This window comes from Ooceraea biroi, chromosome 2, assembly GCF_003672135.1.
Source record: "Ooceraea biroi isolate clonal line C1 chromosome 2, Obir_v5.4, whole genome shotgun sequence".
Taxonomy (NCBI): Eukaryota; Metazoa; Arthropoda; class Insecta; order Hymenoptera; family Formicidae; genus Ooceraea; species Ooceraea biroi.
Window position 1 is genome coordinate 13,928,162 of NC_039507.1, and position 18,877 is coordinate 13,947,038.

The 18,877-nt window shown below is 40.4% G+C and overlaps 1 protein-coding gene across 25 annotated transcripts in view; it reads right to left on the bottom strand.

The window, feature by feature from the left end:
• LOC105279165 (myosin-11) overlaps positions 1-18,877 on the bottom strand; it is a 262,296-nt gene that overhangs the window by 42,656 nt on the left and 200,763 nt on the right. For 24 of the 25 annotated variants that reach the window (XM_026975501.1, XM_026975505.1, XM_026975502.1 and 21 more), the window contains one exon: positions 11,854-12,102. In XM_026975501.1, coding sequence (XP_026831302.1) covers positions 11,854-12,102 — 249 coding nt within the window. Of the gene's footprint in view, positions 1-797; positions 1,225-11,853; positions 12,103-18,877 lie in introns of all 25 variants that reach the window. The other variant, XR_003407559.1, reaches the window with a different exon arrangement.

Here is an 18,877-nt window from a genome sequence, read left to right on the forward strand (position 1 = left end):
AACCGACAAACTGCGGGAGCATATTCTACTAGTGGAAATAAGAAAAAATTCTTATATCGAGTTTGCTTAGAAATGCTTTATTACAAAGTTATAAACCAATATTGAAAAAAAATATCAGATAAGTAACAACGGATTTTTTCGCAAAAATAAAAATTATCTACGCAATGATTTAGTGACGCATTTCAAAATGTTGTCCTTGCACATCGATACAAGCTAGACATCGACGTAGTACAGAATTTGTTACAGTACGACATTCCTGAAAATTTTGTTGCATCTCAGTAACTGAATTAGTAATTCGTTGCTTTAAATCTATCTGGTACTCTCCTGTTAGGAAATTTACGTTGATACTCTCGTACGGCAGCTCGTGCATTTCCGTCACAAAATCCGTACACGAAATGAATATCAGTGTATTCCTCATTTGAAAACACTTTTGGCATTCTGATAGTAATTGCTAGTTCACACGACGATTGAAATCTAACAGCTATTGTTGTGAAAGTAACAATCATACTGAATCGTTTCAATATAGTGAACATGAATACATGTGAATACACGTGAATACACATAACATAAACATCTTCGACCTTCCAAATTCTACACTATATTCCGTTGTTACTTATCTCATATTTCTTTTCAATATTGGTTTATAACTTTGTAATAAAGCATTTCTAAGCAAACTCGATATAAGAATTTTTTCTTATTTCCACTAGTAGAATATGCTTCCGCAGTTTGTCTGTTAAAACCCGGGACACCCTGTATATGCCACTCAGATCTTATCGGATCTAATTATGTATACTTACATCTGACCAATTTATGTGCATTTTTTCTCGCATTGGAGCAAAGAGGGCCGTACACTGGCCAGAGAGCTAATTATTTTGAAGCACGATAATGTTCGACCATATATCGCAAAGGAGACGAAGGATATCATTTATGTAAACAACATCAAAATCCGTGCAAAGCTGGGTGTCAATGCTTGTAGTTTTATTCCAATTAATATTGTTGCGTCCAGGCGGCGGATTTCACTCGACACGCGCTCGTGCTCCGCGCTCGCTAACACTCGCGCTTTCGCGTGAATAAAGCTTGTGCGTTTGTAAAAAGGAACTTTATTGTAACTGCACTCCGATACACAATATTCTCACAGCTTCATAAATCAAGCTCGCGACACGTCCAGTTGACACCACGACTCAGCTTCAACTCGTCAACTCTCCGCTTGTCAGTGTGACCAACCTGTAAATGCTAACTTATCGTACTCAAGCTTTCAAATTATCGTATTTACCTCAAAATTATCGTACATTTTTCATCGCACTTCTTTCAGAAAATTGAAAGTAAAAACCAGATGCAACTAAAATAGGATTTTATTGAATGAAATACAATTTTAGCTTCTTCCGATAAATACTAAACATTATTATGTAGAAACATGTTCATGTACCTATTCAAGTACAATTTGAACAACCATTATATAAATTTAAATTTTACCTGACATAAAATAATAAACATAAAATAACAAATCATTTTCACCAAAAAAATAGGCACTTTTGTATTTAACTTATCTAGAACATCTATTTATAACAAAAGACATAAAATAAATAGATAAATCAGATATGTAAACAAAAATAATAAAAATGTTAATAAAGGAACATCAATTTCTTGAGTATTTATATAACTTATCAGGTATACGAGTAAAAAGCATCACATAGAAACTTATTATCTTAAAATTCTTCAAACACAATATCTTCATACAAATCTTCATAATCTAATTGATTTGTAGTTGAGCTTGATGTATTTGGTTTCGATAAAGCCTTGTCAGGATACATTTTATTTTTTGTCATACAATGTAGCATTTCTTCGGTAACATCAAATTTATCACAACCACCCGTTCTACTCACACACTGTGAAGCCAGAAGTGAAGACTTTGTTGTAGACAATAACAATCTATTTCTACTTTTAGTTTTAATGGAATTCATTTTCGAAAAAACGCGTTCACAAACCGCGCTTGAATGAGGCGACAGCAGAACATTAAGAGCAAAATTACAAAGCTCGTCAAATTCGTTGCAACCAGAATGATCTTTAGATTCTTTTACAGATAATCAAAACTTGTCGGGAGGTAATTCTTTGAAATTATTCGGGAATTTTGTGAGAGACAGTTTTCGCCATTGATCATCAATAATTTGCATTTGTTCAGCTTTTACTATTCTAGGAAGTAAGCACATTAATGGTTGCAGAGTTGGTGATCTTGAAACGTTTGATGATAAAGCCTCTTTTGGATTTAGCCATTTCAATTTCGGTAAAATTGGATTGGAAAAATCATATCTTTTTAAAATTTCTTTACAACCAGTGATCATAAAATTGCGGCAATTTGTTTTAAAATCATTAATCATTTCGATATTACAGATTTTTAATTGATCACTATTTAAAGTGATCAATTAAATACAGAATACAGATAAAAACAGAATAGCTTTGGAAATTTATAAGAAGTTAAATATAAGAAAAAAAATGTTTTCAAAAAATTATCGTACAATTAGTAGTTATCGTACAGACAAGATCGTACATCGTACTAGACTTAAAATTGTCGTATGCCTCCACAATTATCGTACAGGTTGGTAACACTGCCGCTTGTTGATTTCACTTGGCAACGCGCGTCTTCTTCCGAGCCGACGATCTCTCAGCCTCTGCCGATCACGCCGCTCGGTGTACCGGGAGACACATCCCGAACACAACAATATTACAAACGTTTCAATCCATACGTTGGATCATCTTCAATGTAAAAAATGTTTTACCTAAACAAATACATGTGAAACTCCATTACTCAAATACGCATAAAAAATATAAATGCAGATAGAAGTATATATAAAAAAACTCACAAAGATAAAACTTCACAATATAAATAGCACCAAGAAATCATTCTTATCATAGCTAACATCGTCGTAAAACTGGTCACATTACAAAAATTTTCCAAAGTCAACTCTATGTGTTACTCATAAGATGTACATACTGTGACTGAGAACGATAGAACTCAGCGTGATTTCATACACAACAAACAGATCTCCGGCAACAAGGTCAATGCGAAGGAAACAGATTCAAAATAGGTAAATAATCTTCTGGCAACTCCAACGTATCATTTTGTAAGTTTAATGGATAACTTTGTTTTTTTATGTTCACCATTTCAGAAATCAGCCTCTTTTTATATGAACTCTCCTCATCTAATATCTCAACTTCATTCCACTTAAAATCATGAGATGATTGTATTCTATGTATAGATATTACTGAAGGAGAACCCGTTTTCTTATTGATATCTTTTCTATGTTCTCCAATTCTTGTTTGGAGTTGTCGTTTGGTCTGGCCTACATATGACGCTTCACAATCATTACAAGAAATTTTATAAACCACATTACTGTGAGACATTCTATTGATGGAATCTTTTTTATTAGAAATGAATTTGCGTAAAGATTGTTGGGCTGAAACGCTATATTAAAATTGTATTAAACTTTTTTATTTTACTAGAGAAATTTCAGAAACTGATTTTACATATGGCAAAGTAAAAGGTAATTGTATTTCGCGCCTCTTTCCTCAAGATAAAATGTAGTACTCCTCAATTCTATGCCAAGGCGCCACAATCTTCAAAGTAAAAAGAAGGAAATCCGCCATCTTAGCTATGTAACCTCTATCTTCATTCCTTTCTTTTGTGCCGAGGTATTCACATTACGAGACGATGGGAAAACGAAAACACCGAGACGAAGATGATATAGAAGATAGAATGGCGACGAAGATACGACGTTTGTGGAAACGATTAAAGAAATATGAAGATCGGCGGGACGAGTCAAGTAAGCACCACGTTATTCGGAGAGGTTTCGAACCTCTCGAACGTGTGAGGTTATCATCTTCGAATCTCATCTCATGGCGGCCACAGGCGTTAACCTGTCGGCAGATGTGAGTTTATGGTACGCACAGAGATAAATCTCTTCTAAGCGCGCGAGAGTTTTCTCGTTTCGTCATAGGCTCTAACCTATTGACGGCCACGGGCTCTAACCTGTCGGCCAGCGCTAGTGCACAATACGCATCCTTGGGTGTCACGGGCTCTAACCCGTTGATAGGCCACAGGCTCTAGCCTGTGGGCGTGCGCGAGATACCATTACACCTTATTCTCGCTGTGTTTTGGGTAATCTTCTCGAACGGCCCTTCAGGTTCTAACCTGTTGACACACTTCCGCTCACCAGCAGATTGCGCGACATGTCGGCTTTTTTCGCTGTGCTTCTTGCTTCAATAGATTGAATCTCGGTTTGATCACTCCAAGTGTGCTCATTGTCCTTTTTTGATTTATTAGGACGCAGTCGAGGGTTGACACATCGCAGTCCTACGTACCACGGTAGTGAGGATCCCGAGATGGTTTTACAACGACTGTCCCATTCTCCAGCAGGTTCCACTCTCCTTTTTCAGGAGGGGGGCGTCACTCATCTGACTCAGATGAAATCGACAATTCCTCCACGAGAAATAGTCACTCGCTAGAAATTTCTAAGAATATGGATCCTGCGCAACCCAACCACAAGGTCGTTGGTGAGGTTTCTGGCACAGAGGTCCCGAAGACGGACTCGGCTAAGCATCCAGTGACGACGGTGGTTGAGGACCTAGATACGGAACTTTTAGAAGCCATCGGTGAGCGGGTCGCACAGGAACGAGTAATGGCTTCGGCCATTCCTCAGAGCATTGCGATTCGTATAGAGGATATTTTGAAAAAAGGTTTACCAAAGGAGGAACGCGAGAAGCTGCTGAAGGCGCATGCTCCGCCATTAAATTGCACCTTGATTGATCCTCCTAAACTGAACGAGGAGATCAAAGCTTCCATAAGCGAGCCTTTATCAAAACGAGACGAGCGGATTGTAGAAAAACAGAAGAAAATTTCGGCTTGCCTTTCTTCACTGGGCAGCGCTATTTCGGATATCCTCGATAGCAACACGGGTACCAAGGACTCGAGGAAACTGTCTCCGTCACAAATTTCCTTAATCAAGAAGCTTAGCGAGACATCGCGGTTATTGGCCGACTTACAGAGAGATGAGTCTTCAACACGCAGGAGCTTAATTTTGGCGGCCATTAGCGCCTCCCAGAAAAAGACGTTAAAATCAGAGTTATCAGATGAGTGACTCTTTGGCCAGAATCTGGGCGATCGATTAAAGGCAGCCAAGATCGTGGAACGAGCTGGTAAGGATCTGAAATCCAAACCCAAAACTTCTGGGAAGACAAAAAACTTCAAGGACCCGCCTCGACGCCAACCCTTCAAATCAACGATGTCGGGCGGGTATCGCAATAAATCGTACGGTCACGGCCAGTCCAACAGGAAACACTGGAACAATCACAACAAGGACACTCGCTCCAGTCAGAAGGCACAGGCGTCGAGTCAGCAGAAGAAAGAGGATTAAAGGACGCACCTGTAAGTAAGACGGCTGACCGATTGAGATTCTTCCTCGATAACTGGAAGGATTTGACTTCCGATTCCAGAGTATTGAACTGGATCCGGGGTTATGTTATTCCTTTTTCGGACTCTGTTACTCAAGAGACGATTCCCAGGGAACCCTCTTGGTCTCTTAACGAGAGAGTAATAATCAACGATAATATCCAGGCCTTGCTTTTAAAAGGTGCTATTAGTAAATGCCGCCCTTGTAAAAATCAATTTGTTTCGGGGATTTTTTTAATTGCTAAGCCGGATGGTACGCACAGGTTAATACTTAATCTCAAGAAACTTAATGAATTTATCACGACTGAACACTTTAAATTAGAAGATTCTAAAGTCGCCTGCAGCTTGTTAAATTCTGGTTGGTTTATGGGCACATTAGATTTAAAGGATGCCTACTATTTGGTTGCGGTGCACAAACGTAGTCGGAAATACTTGCGATTTATTTTTGATGGTCAGCTTTATGAATTTACCTGCTTGCCGTTTGGTCTTAACACGGCGCCGTTTGTTTTCACAAAAAGTTTGAAGCCGGTTGTAGGTTACTTGAGAAATTCGGGATTCGTGTCAGTTATCTACCTCGATGATCTTCTTCTTCTGGGGAAGACATACTCCGAATGTTTAGCCAATATAAACGCGTCTATGGAGTTGTTACAGCGTCTAGGGTTTATTGTTAACAAACAAAAAAGTAACAGTTCCATCCCAGGTTTGCACATTTCTGGGGTTTATATTAAATTCTCAAACGATGACATTGGAATTACCCCTTGTCCGAAGACGTAAGCTCCGCATTCAGATTATGAAGTTTAGGAAGTTAAAACGGTGTAAGATTCGAGAATTTGCGCAATTAATTGGCTCCCTTGTGTCTTGTTGCCCGGCGATTCAATATGGTTGGGCACACTTAAAAGAGGCAGAGAGAGAAAAATATTTAGCCTTAATATATCATAACGGTAATTACGACGCTGTTATGCACTTACGTCCAACTTTGCAAGAAGATCTCCTATGGTGGGAGACTAATATTTCCAGTCGCGTTTCGAGTATCGCGAATCGTGAATTTAGATTAGTTATATTTTTGGACGCTTCTCTATCAGGATGGGAAGTTGCCTGCTCTGAATTTCGAGCGCATGGACATTGGAGCGCGGCGGAAAGATTATTCCATATTAATTATTTGGAACTTCTCGCAGCCTTTTTTGGTCTCAAATGCTTCGCGAAGGATCTTCGACACTGTAACGTCCTTTTGAGGATTGATAATACGACAGCTATTTCCTACATAAATCGTATGGGGGGGGGGAGGGTGCGATTTCCCCAACTTAGTAAATTAGCTAGATTAATTTGGAAATGGTGTGAAGATCGCGAGTTGTACATTTTCGCTTCATACATTCCGTCGGGCGATAATGACAAGGCAGATTTTGAATCACGGCAACTTGAAAAAGACATAGAATTTGAGTTATCTGAGAGGGCTTTTCACACAATCGTTACAAGATTTGGATCTCCGGAAATCAACCTTTTTGCAACAAGAATTAATACTAAATGTCAGGTTTACGTTTCATGGACCAGAGATCCGGGGGCTGGGGCAATTGATGCCTTTACCTTACAGTGGAACACCATCTTCTTTTATGCGTTCCCACCTTTTGCCCTCATCGGAAAAATTTTAAAGAAGATTAAGGCCGAAAAGGCACGGGGTATTGTGGTGGTGCCATATTGGCCGGGACAACCATGGTTTCCGCTGTTCCGTTCAATATTGGAATCGGATCCTTTAATTCTGGAACCCAAACGTGATCTCTTACTTTTTTCGGACAGGGAACCACATCCTCTTTGGAGAACTCTTTCCCTGGTGGCAGGGATATTATCTGGAAGGCTTTTCTGAAGAGAGGAATTCCCGAAGAAGCCGTTAACATCGCTCTTTCCTCCTTAAACGAATCTTCTCTCAGCCAATATAATGGAGCTCTAAGAAAATGATGGAATTTTTGTACCAATGCAAAGTTGCCAGTGGATAGCTTTATAGTTTCGGATATTATCAGATTCCTGGCACGAGAGTATGAAAAAGGTGCTTCGTATGGGTCTCTTAACAGCATTCGTTCGGCTCTTTCCCTTCTTGGAGGACCGGAGATTGGCCGGAGTGATATTATTGGTAGATTTCTCAAAGGTGTGGCTAAGTTGCGACCGTCGGAACCTAAGTACGACGCCACTTGGGACCCTAAGATAGTTTTGGACCACTTTAAGGACGTACCAAATGAAAGCTTACCTCTCGAAGGCCTAACTAAGAAGGCCTTAACGTTGTTAGCCTTGGTCTCGGGCCAGCGCATTCAGACTCTAACCTTAATAGACGTAAGAAATATCGTAATCACCAAAGATTTGATGAAGATCAGGATCCCCGACAGGAATAAAACTTCGGGACCTAGGAAAAAACAACCGATTTTAATTTTGTCAGTTTACACGAGAAATCTGAATATTTGTCCAGTAACTACGCTCCAGTGTTATCTTCGCAAGACGGAACTTCGTCGAAACGATATTACGGCCCTGTTCATATCCCTCAAAAAGCCCTTCAAGCGCGTTTCAGCTCAAACTATCAGCAGGTGGTTGAAAGATACGTTACACGATTGTGGGTTAGACACGACCATTTTTTCAGCGTATAGCACTCGACATGCGTTTACGTCAGCTGCAAATCGTAAGGGTGTTAGTTGGGATGTTATTAGGACCTCAGTAGGTTGGACAGATAAGTCTGATATGTTTGCTAAGTTTTATAACAAACCGGTAGTTCAAGATCGAACTTTATACGGGCAGGCCATTTTAGATGCTTAAGTAATGACACCGATGTCGCTTATTTTAGTTTTTTTTTGCATATCGAAGTCGGTTTATATTATGTCGGGCTGTTGTCCGGTTACTCATTATAATTTTGTTCATACCTTTCTATAGTTCATGTTTCATTAAAGAACACTTCTTTCACGCATGGGTTATACCTTCTTCAGCCGTAGCCTGCTTTAAACATCTACATTTTATCTTGGGGAAAGAGGCGCGAAATACAATTATATGATTAAACAAACTTACCTGTAAGTGAAGTTCTATCATAATTGTATGAAGCGCCTCTTCCGAAAGATAAGTCCCCCCCAATACCCTTGTCCAAACATGTTCGGACCCCGAGCCTAGCCGGGTCTACGACTGTACCTTTCAAGAAATGAAGATAGAGGTTACATAGCTAAGATGGCGGATTTCCTTCTTTTTACTTTGAAAATTGTGGCGCCTCGGCATAGAATTGAGGAGTACTACATTTTATCTTTCGGAAGAGGCGCATCATACAATTATGATAGAACTTCACTTACAGGTAAGTTCGTTTAATCATATAAATATTTACCTTTACACAGCTCGCACCAAATGACCTCCGATTGACCTTGAAATTGACCTTGACCCCTAACAAGGTCAAGGTCATTGACTTTTTCCAATGCTCATTATTCATTAAAAAGTCATTAACAATATAAATTTAATACTGATTCTATTACTTCTTGGACACATAATACTTCCATATTACACAAATAATCAATAAGATTATTATAATTGTAGGTAAGATGAAGAAAATCGTTTTTAAAGCAGTGAATCGTTGTTTAAATTAATTTAATAGATTCTATTACTTCTTGGACACGGGTTGGATTAGACTTGTATCTTTGAGATAGATTTGAAGGACGGGCTTCGCCTGTATTTATGGCTATGTTTATATACAAATTTTCACAGTCATATTCTTATATTGTCAGAAATCAAACGTAACCAGTGTGTCGTATAGTCAGTGCGTAAAGTGTTCGATTAATTTTCCATTAATTATATAAATATTGGTATATTCAGTTGAACAAATAAATAATAATCCTTAATAAGTCTTTAATTTCGATTAAAGCAGAAAATTATTTGTATTTACCTGTTTTGTGCTTTTGGTTAAAATAAAGAATACTTTATATTTATAAACAACCTATTCTATATATTAATGATTCACTGCTTTAAATAAATTTTGTTCGTTCATATTCAAAATAACTATTATATTTTCGAAACTTATCTTTCCTTATGTGCATAAGTATTCCAACTTGTTTTGTTACTAATTTACAAATTCTTATACTTCATTCTCTTACTGCTTTCGTTAATAACTTTTTAATGAACAATGAGCATTGGAAAAGGTCAATGACCTTGACCTTGTTAGGGGTCAAGGTCAATGTCAAGGTCAATCGGAGGTCATTTGGGGCGGGCTGTGTAAAGGTAAATATTTACCACAATGTTGGAGAAAATAAAGTCAAGTGGATAGCCATTATCTGTATCTATGTATTCTTTTCGTTACTTTAACTATAAAGTTCGGGGCTCGAGATACGAACAAGAGGATGGTGACGAACGATTATCCGTTTCAAATAAACATATTCAAATTCCATGAGCAGATGAGAATAATGATATTTCGGTTATATAATACAGGTAATCGAGGAAATCATCGAACAAGTCGTATTATTATTCAAAATAAAAGTGCGGAAATCATATTATAAATCGAGTCATTGTTCAATACATAAACGCGCGGAAATTATGTTTCAATTCATAGAAATACTCATCTGAGTTATCGAATAGAACGGAGCGCTTGATCCCTCGTTGGCTCTTTCACCTGCTTCAGGGTCCTTTGACTCGGAAATTGATCTCTCGTGTTTGCTGAGAGCGTGCTGTTCAATCGGTGATCAACCAAGTCCACTCCTGTCCAGGATACGGCGTCATTTATGATACTCGTTGCGAGTCTCGTCACAATCCCGATATTCCGATGGAATAGAGTCCAAATGGCTGTCCAAAAATGGCTGATATTTCGTTGATGTAGAATTGCTGAGAATGATGTTGTCGTCTCAGGACCCCGAAACGAAAGAGGACGTGGCAGGCGATTACGCTCCTTTTATTACTATCAATCGACGATCGATATACATGCGCAGATAGGACTATTCGTCTCGCATGCGCCTTAAATCGATTAGACCGTGCTGTCATAGGCCGTACTGGCGCGCGTTATACAAATAATTCTCGTGTCGAATAGACTCACGTCTTACATATCTAACAACATATTTATTATCAATCTCAAGTTCTCCTCGTGAAATTGTGGGTCTGATATCTTTAATGCTTTATCCACTTTATATTTTTTATGAGTATTTGAGTAATGGAGTTTCACATGTATTTGTTTAGGTAAAACATTTTTTACACTGAAGATGATCCACCGTATGGATTGAAACGTTTGTAATATTAATTGGAATAAAACTACAAGCATTGACACTCAGCTTTGCACGGATTTTGATGTTGTTTACTTGAATTTGCCGAGCGGTTATATCTTACGATATCATTTATGTTTTGGAAAGCTTTCTTTTATGCGTCTCATTCATCAAACCTAGTCCCTATCGGACCTAGTCGGATTATCACCTGTAATGATCACTACAACATCATCCGTTTGATGCACATTTCAAGAGAATAGAAGAACTCCAAAAAAGTTTTGCAAACTTTCTTAACTCGAAACTACCGAGTTCCTTCTGTGAGTGTTTATCAGTTCAATAGATGGAGCAAAGTCATGAAAAATAAAATGGAGATTATTTCGGACTTTTCGAAATTAAAATTATATTTGACTTTTTGTGAGTAAACTTTAAATTTTATGAAAGAAGGCACCGAAATAATTTATACACCTAATATATGCCAATAAAAGACGCAAAAATTAATTCGTGTTATACAAAAAGTAAAATAAACGAAACAAGTAAAATAAAAATTAGTCATGGTTTTACTGAGCAGTATTCAAATTGAGTCAACATTTAAAATATTGTATGTATTTCTACAAAACTAATATAATTAGGTTTTTAATATTTCATATTAATAGTTAATTTAATATTATATATTTTTCTTATTTTCATCTTTTAAAATTTGAACACAATATGAACAGTACTTAACGAATAAAATTCATTTCTGCGCTAACATTTCTATATAAATAAAACATGAATAGATAAGCAGAAGCACGACAATTCAAAATCACCCCATGCGCATACTTTATGACAGTTTACAGAACAAAGAGATTGGTAGAAAAAAACATTTAGGCTTCACATCTTTAAAAGAACAAAGCGCATTGGATAGCAAAAAGAATATTTTTGTTACATAAAAAGAAAAATCAAAGACGTTCACCAAATTTAATGTGTATTGGTTAAAAAGTAATACAAAAAATGTAATTAATACATGTGACATGATAAAGTAATTTATTATATCTAATTAACTATAATTGGTAATATTATATCTAATTAACTATAGAAAAAATAGTATTGATGGTTATAGAAAGAATAAATCATGATATAGCGTATTATAATAAAATTTATCGAAGAATTATGATATTAACGAAGAATGACGATTGCGAAAATATGTAATTATATTTAATGAAGTGCTATACTTACCACAAATCGATTAACTTTAACCTTCGGTGTACGCGGCAATTCGTTGGTCTGCGAACCAAGGGACTCAAAACGAGCTCTCAGACTGCTCGTAGATTCTATGCTGGATTGTTCGCCTATGCTCTGAGCCATTTCTATCTCGATATGATGACTATCGATTTTGTCCTCAGTATTCTTCCAGTGTTCGAACTTAGCACGAAGACTTTTTGCACGAGCCGCATTTTGAGCTTGTTTCAAGAATTTGTCTTCTACCTATATACATTGCAATAGATTAATAAATACATATATAAATATAATAAATACTTAGCAGCTTATAACAAAATATATTAATTGGGAACAATTTACGTATTCGTGTGCACGCATGTATTTATAATTAATGATCAATTTAATATTACCATTTACTTGACAATTTAAGCATTAAAAATCATATACATAAAGTATAATAGTAATTTTTGCGAAAACCGAAAACAATACTTGAGGAACTCTACATATAATTTAAGAAAATAATACTCGCTTAATGTTATAATGTACCTCAAAATGCGAAACATACACAAAAAGTGTAAAATTTCTAGAAAATAATGTTTTAAATAAAAGTTGTAGGATTTCGAGGGGGGCATAATATCATAACTTTAAATTGTCTTTTGATGACATTTCCCAACGTTGTAAAAAGGTCAATTTTAGGTTTTCTTAATGAAATTAAGATTATGCTCCTTCGGTCTCGTCCGAATGGATTAACTATGTAGTCGTGCTCCTACACGCACCTCAACAACAGTGTTCAAAGAATCGCCAAAACCAAAAACCGGTTCGTCACGCCGCGCGCTTTGTGTACTCATTGTGTTCTGTTCGTTCTCCGAGACAACAGTGTCGTTTAGGTTATAAATACTTTTTCTAGTATTCTTTATTTCCATTCTCTTTTCTTATGGTGTGGAATTATCAGTGCAGGAAGAAAGGCTTGTGCGACATGTGAAGAAGGTGTGGATCTCTTAACATCGGGAGAATTTCTCTCGAGATAGCGAGCTCGCGCGTGGAGCCTACGATGCGCTCGCCGATTACGTAGAGACTCGTGGAGATTCTCAACCAGGTGAGACTTCTATCTTTACTGGATATCGGCGGTACCTTGCGTGTGCACGTACGAGCGTGGCAGACCGCGAGGGAAGGCGAGGCATTATGTTCTTTTTCAGGCGTGTCATCAAACATAACCTCCGTCCTCGCGAGCGACGCCGAGGGATTATTTTGCCGGCGGAGGAGATCATGCACGTGGACAAGGTTTTACCAGCGGGTTTCGTGGCGTTGCCACCAGCCTTTGAGCATAGCATAGAAGAACCGACGGTCGCATAAGCGTCCGGGGCGTTGTACCAGGTATGTCCTCTCACTGACCCAGTCTTCCTTAGTGATATCTGGCGAAGAGAGGACATAACCGACGGTTTCTTCTGCTCTCCCCCCTTTTTCTGGTTTATGCTGATGTCCTCTGGCGCCATCGACGATTACGCCTTCGTCTTCCTGCGGCATGCTAATCACTGGCTGTCGCAAGTTTGGGCGCTCAGGATCCATCTTCTACTTTAGAACCACAGGCCTTGGTTTCTGTCCTATTTGGGGGAGCTTACGTACCCGCTGCAGCAATCTGTGTCGCTGTCCGGCATCAACGACCGGCGATTTGGACGATACTCGCTCTTGTTTTTCTCTCTTGTGTGGTACGATGATGCGATCGACCTGAGGAGAAGACATAAATATTGCACACAGCGCTCCTTTATGCGAGAATAATCAAGCGCATCCGCGCGCAGGAGCCTGGAACCTTGCCGTGCTATACTCGCGTCAGAGAAAAGTTACTAGCGCTCTACCTGATTTTGTGATGTCGGAGGATCTGGAGGCACTGGTCTCAGCAAAACAGTTAAAGACACAGTTGCCTGGTTATCCCCTTCAGCCAACAGGCGGGCCTGAAATCATACAAGATCTTAAGGACGACGCACGATCGCACTGGCGCATTGTGCAGCTAACATTCCTCTGCTCGTCACCGCTATCGGCCTTCGCTACCCAGGGAGGTCTGCGTAGTCCTCGCCTGAAATTCTCTGACATGGGATTCTTTTTGTTTGGCCATGCTCTCGCCGCAAAGCTTACAGCATCGCTGTCGGAAGCTAGCTCTGAGTTTGATCCATCGTACCTCTGCAGGATCCGTAGCTGCAGCCGTCATCACCAACGAGGCTCCAGCAGCCGCCGTTGCAAGTGAGAAAGTGATCTCTCCAACCGGTTCGTTGGCCATCGCAGCAGCGACACCAGCTTCGTAACACTCTTGTTTGGACATCTGGTGAGCCTCTGTTCGCCCACTGTCAGTTTGATACGCAGAGCCCCCTTATCGTTGGAGCTGTCTCGTCGTGCCTCATCGCGAGCCTCGCCGATCTATCGATCGCTCAAGCAAATAGGAGCGTTGGCCAACTATTACTACCGACACTGAGAGCGTGGACGCAATTCGAGATTGCTGACTTCGGTTGCTATTGTGTATTCGATGCGAGCCTTCCTTTTGCTGGCCAGAATCTTTGCACTAATAATATATTCGCATGGCCTGCGATGTCTACGCCTCAGGGGAGCTATTGTTCCTGTGGAAATTTAGAAGCGTACGGTGCAGTCTTTCTGTCCACAGAGAAATCGTCCAGTGACAGATTTCCGATCTTATCCTGCGAGAGTTGCGCTTATCGAGCTACCTTACTTTCACTTACACGATGAGTGATCTAGTTTTGCCGCATGCTCCTGGGAGCTCAAATGGCCAATCCTGTTCCTGAAGACGCCTCTTTTCCTAGTCAGAACATACTGTTTCCGTGATATTTAGGGGCATTACGTGGCTTATGAGCTCGCGATGTTGCCCTACGGCTTCTTTTCACCTCTTCCACTTTCTCTAGCAGCCGGTATAGTCCTTACAGGTACCTTCGCGGGAAACGCTACCTATATCGAGGGAATTCCTCTGGGTTTTGCGACTGGTTACCATTTCGAATCTTAATTGGAAACGTCAGCTAGAAGCGCAAAAGTTTTTTGTTTCTTGACCCTACGGAGTAATCTCTGCTCCCTGCTCTTTTATTATGCCTGACCGCAGAAGTCTTTATCCTTAACGGTGAGTTAAGTTCCCTGATGGATTCTGCGAGGGAGCATTTCCTGGCTGCCAATATAAATAACGAGCAATCAGTTACAACAGATTTCTGTGCACTGCGACGAACATCGTTGTACATTCCTTTGTGATTGCCCATATGCTTTTTGGTTTTTTCTGTTTTACAGCTCCGTTAGTATTTATGGAAATCCCTTCACGTTCTTTAGAAGGGGATCCTTCCAGATGCACCTTTGACCTTTTGGGGGCAGTCTTAGTGAGGGTGTGCGGACACACATGTCACATACATACACACACTCTCACACACGACTAGCGGTAGTAATTCTACTAGACTCCCCATATTTTCTAGGGTTACTTTAAAGCGGCTCGTAACGCTTTATTATGTCTGGTAGAGATAGCTATGAGGGCCTTTCATCATTTCTGGTCCCTCCTTCTCTTTTTTCTCCATCTCTTGGTTTTGGGACGAATCGAGTGCTACTCGGAGGATCGGAATATTTTTATTTTTTAGTGCTATATGCATCTTGTTTGTCATTTATAGACGATTCTATCGCCGAGACTGACTCTCGACGCAGCTTCCGACCCTGCGGGATTCTGGCTGACAGCAGCGCCTCGTCAGATGGCCAGTATGTTTCGATCGTGTAAGGCAGTTTTGAATGCACCTTTTTTCAATAGCAATTGCGACATTCTTGGATTAAAGCCCCGGTGTAATGGCATTGGATACGCTTACTCCCTTTACGGAGGGATTAATTCTCAGCGTTTTCTCCACCCTGTTGCCACGAAGATTAAGTCAAAGGCGATATGACGACAGCGGGAGCTGGTGGTGCTTCGGGAATCCTCAAGAACCTGTTCTACGTTTCTCTCTATTATAGGCCAAAGTCGACGCTTCCTAAGACATCTCCCAATGCAGGTTGCGACCTCGCCTCTTGCGATCTCGCAGTCCGGCACAGGTCCAGTATTCACGTTCCGTTTCGGACGGAATATCACGCAACAAATCGGGTCGGACATGCCTGTTTGTAAGGGCGACATTGTGGACATGGCCTTGACTATCTATTTTCTCATCTATTATCAGTAATTATTATCCGGAGTGGAAGATATTTTCCCTGCAGAGTGGCTTTCTTTCAGAGAAGAACTACGGAGTCGCTTGCCTTCGGCATTTTTATTGTCGGCAACTATTTTAACTACTGACCTCTTTATCTGACTCCGCTCCCAACGGCATTCCCGTTCGCCTCGTTCGTGGTGGTGCCTTTGCCAGTGTCGGCATATACCTCTTTTTTCTATCTGCTCTCCTCAAGAATTAGAATGTTCAGCTCGCGGAAGTGGCAGTAACCATGTTGACCTGTCTTTGTATGGCTACGTATAACTTTCACTCTTTTGCTGGATTCTCCGAGTCGTCTACTAATCACCTTTATGACTCTGCCGCCAAGTCTATTACTACCAGGAGACTATCTCCCCTTCTGACTCTTGGAACGGGTCAGAGGGCTTAGACCCCCTCTTCCTTATGAGTCTCACTCCATCTCCCTAAATTTCCTGATCTCAATGTCTCTTTATATGACAGGAGGGTCAATCTTAATGAATTCCCTAACTTGCGGTTTATCAGTATCTCGATAAAATTACCTTTTTCAAAAAAGTAAAAAAAGGCGCCAAGTATGCGCATGGTATATGCTCGAAAAAACCAATGTGGTAGTTTCTTTAATTAGAAAAATATTAAACCAAGTAATATGTACCTTTATATTCTCAATGATCCTATTCCAATCCAAGCGATAGTAGTTCTAATTGTTTTTAAATATTATTATTTTATAGTATTTTTCAAAAAAATTTATGAAATCCTCAAATTGCGCCAATTGGAAAGAGGATGTATTACCTCGAAAATTAATTATTGTACAACAATTTTAAAAAAACCAAGTGGTAGTATCTTACCAATTACAAAGAGAATAGTACGTTAGTAAGAAAGAGAGGGCGATACCTTATAGCAATAGTGGTCAGCCTATCCTACAAATTTTTGCATAAGCGCATAAACAGATGTATAAGGAATTTGATTGGTCTATAAGCCCGCATAAGTATGTGCATAAGGAAATGGACCAATCAAATTCCTTATGCGTCTGTTTATGCACTTATGCAAATTTGTGTAGGATAGCCCTTACAGGCCGGCACGGCTCCGCTAAGAGAGCAGTGCGCATTCCAGTAAGTATATAGTTCAATGAAGATGGTGTAACAGCCCTGGTGGAAATCTTCCCATAATAGGCAAAAAGGGGAGGTGCCCATGAGGAGAATTGGAACCTCTGCCCAAATTTCTTGATCTCCGAACAGAGACTCTAAATTCAAAGAAAGGAAGAAAAAGTAAATGGAAATAGGCGAGAGAAATAACGTAAGCGAATTATTAAGCCGGGAGTCAAACTTGTTAGATCTGCTTTCTGGACAAATGTTTTACCATTAAATTAGTTAGGCTCACATTCTGAATATTTTTCTCAAGATAGATATATTAACGCGAAAAGAAATATTTACCAAAATAACACAATCTACTTATTAAATAAGTAGATCTTAATGAGCATTGAAATTTAATACCTGATAGATCCCCATGACACATAGGGAGATGCCCATGCAATATGAGAAGATACCCATTCCAAATGGGTATTAATGGGATATATGTATACCCATCTAAAATGGGGATTTTTTCAACTACCTATGGGAAGATTTCCACCAGGGCTAGGCTTGCCTGGCTTGTGATTTTAGTGAGGTAATTCGTAACTTTCCGCTAGAAGAAGTGCTAGCAGCTAAAAGTCCTGTATGTGTAGTATGTATAGTAGTAGTAGTGAGGACCAATAGCTTAGTTTACACCGATTGTTTGATACGCGTATCAAATAGTACATTTGAGCTAATTAGCCAATGATTAAACGAATGTACTAGTTATTTACTATTTGATACGCGTATTAAACAATCGGTGTAAACTAGGCCATACTTAAAACTGTCGACCTTTAACTTGTAACGATGCACCCCCCTGCATCGTCTAGTCCGGCCGAACACCCGCCGATGCCGCCCGCCCGAACATCAGGCGGGCGAAAACCAGGCGCTGCGCGCCATATAAACCTGCGTAAACAAGCGGCCCGATAAGCGTAACCGCCGTGATAAGACTTGGAAGGTGGCGTAGCGTCGGAGGTATTTTTTTCCGCTATTTTTCCGACCGCCGCCCCAACGCCGCTACCCCCGGATCCCCACGTGCGCTAGTATATAAGGGCTGCGATCCAGGAACCAGGATCACTTTTCCGACTGCTCTCGAGCTTTCCGAATCCTAATCCGATACCGAATCTTCCGAATTACCGAGATAGCAACAGCGATCACCGGGGCAGAGTGTTCTCTGTCTCCGCCGAACGTTCTTGGCTAAGCTGAGCTAACTTATTCCGATTACCTGAGTGCACGTCCGACCGGAGTCAAGTGTTCTTGGCCTCCGCTGAGCGTTCTCAGCCAGTACGACCGAACATCCGTCTAGTCCGCGCGTCACCGCACCCCGTCAAACGAACACGAGCTACCATCGCCTCGCATCGCCTGCGTATCACGGGGTAAAGCGTTCTTTGCCTCCGCCAAGCGTTCTTGGCTACGCTAGCCGATCGAGGCGTCGGCCAGCCGTGATCTCGACACCGGTGCATGCAAGCGCAGTTTCCTACCTTCTTGCGTATCACCGCGACGCGTTAACGCTCCGATACGTCACCGACTCCGCGGGGCACGCGGTCACGAACAGACGTTGCGCCTCCGCAGGGCGTTCATCGCCCGGTAACCCGCCGTTCCGGGAAAGCCCGCGGCTAACGGGGAGACACCTCCCCCGGAAACCACATTGTACATATACGCACGTAGACCTATAATAAACAACTAGTTATTGTTATCGTTACTACACAGGCTGGCTTGGTCATTCCACTTGACCTGTCTCTTTCGGATCCACATCCG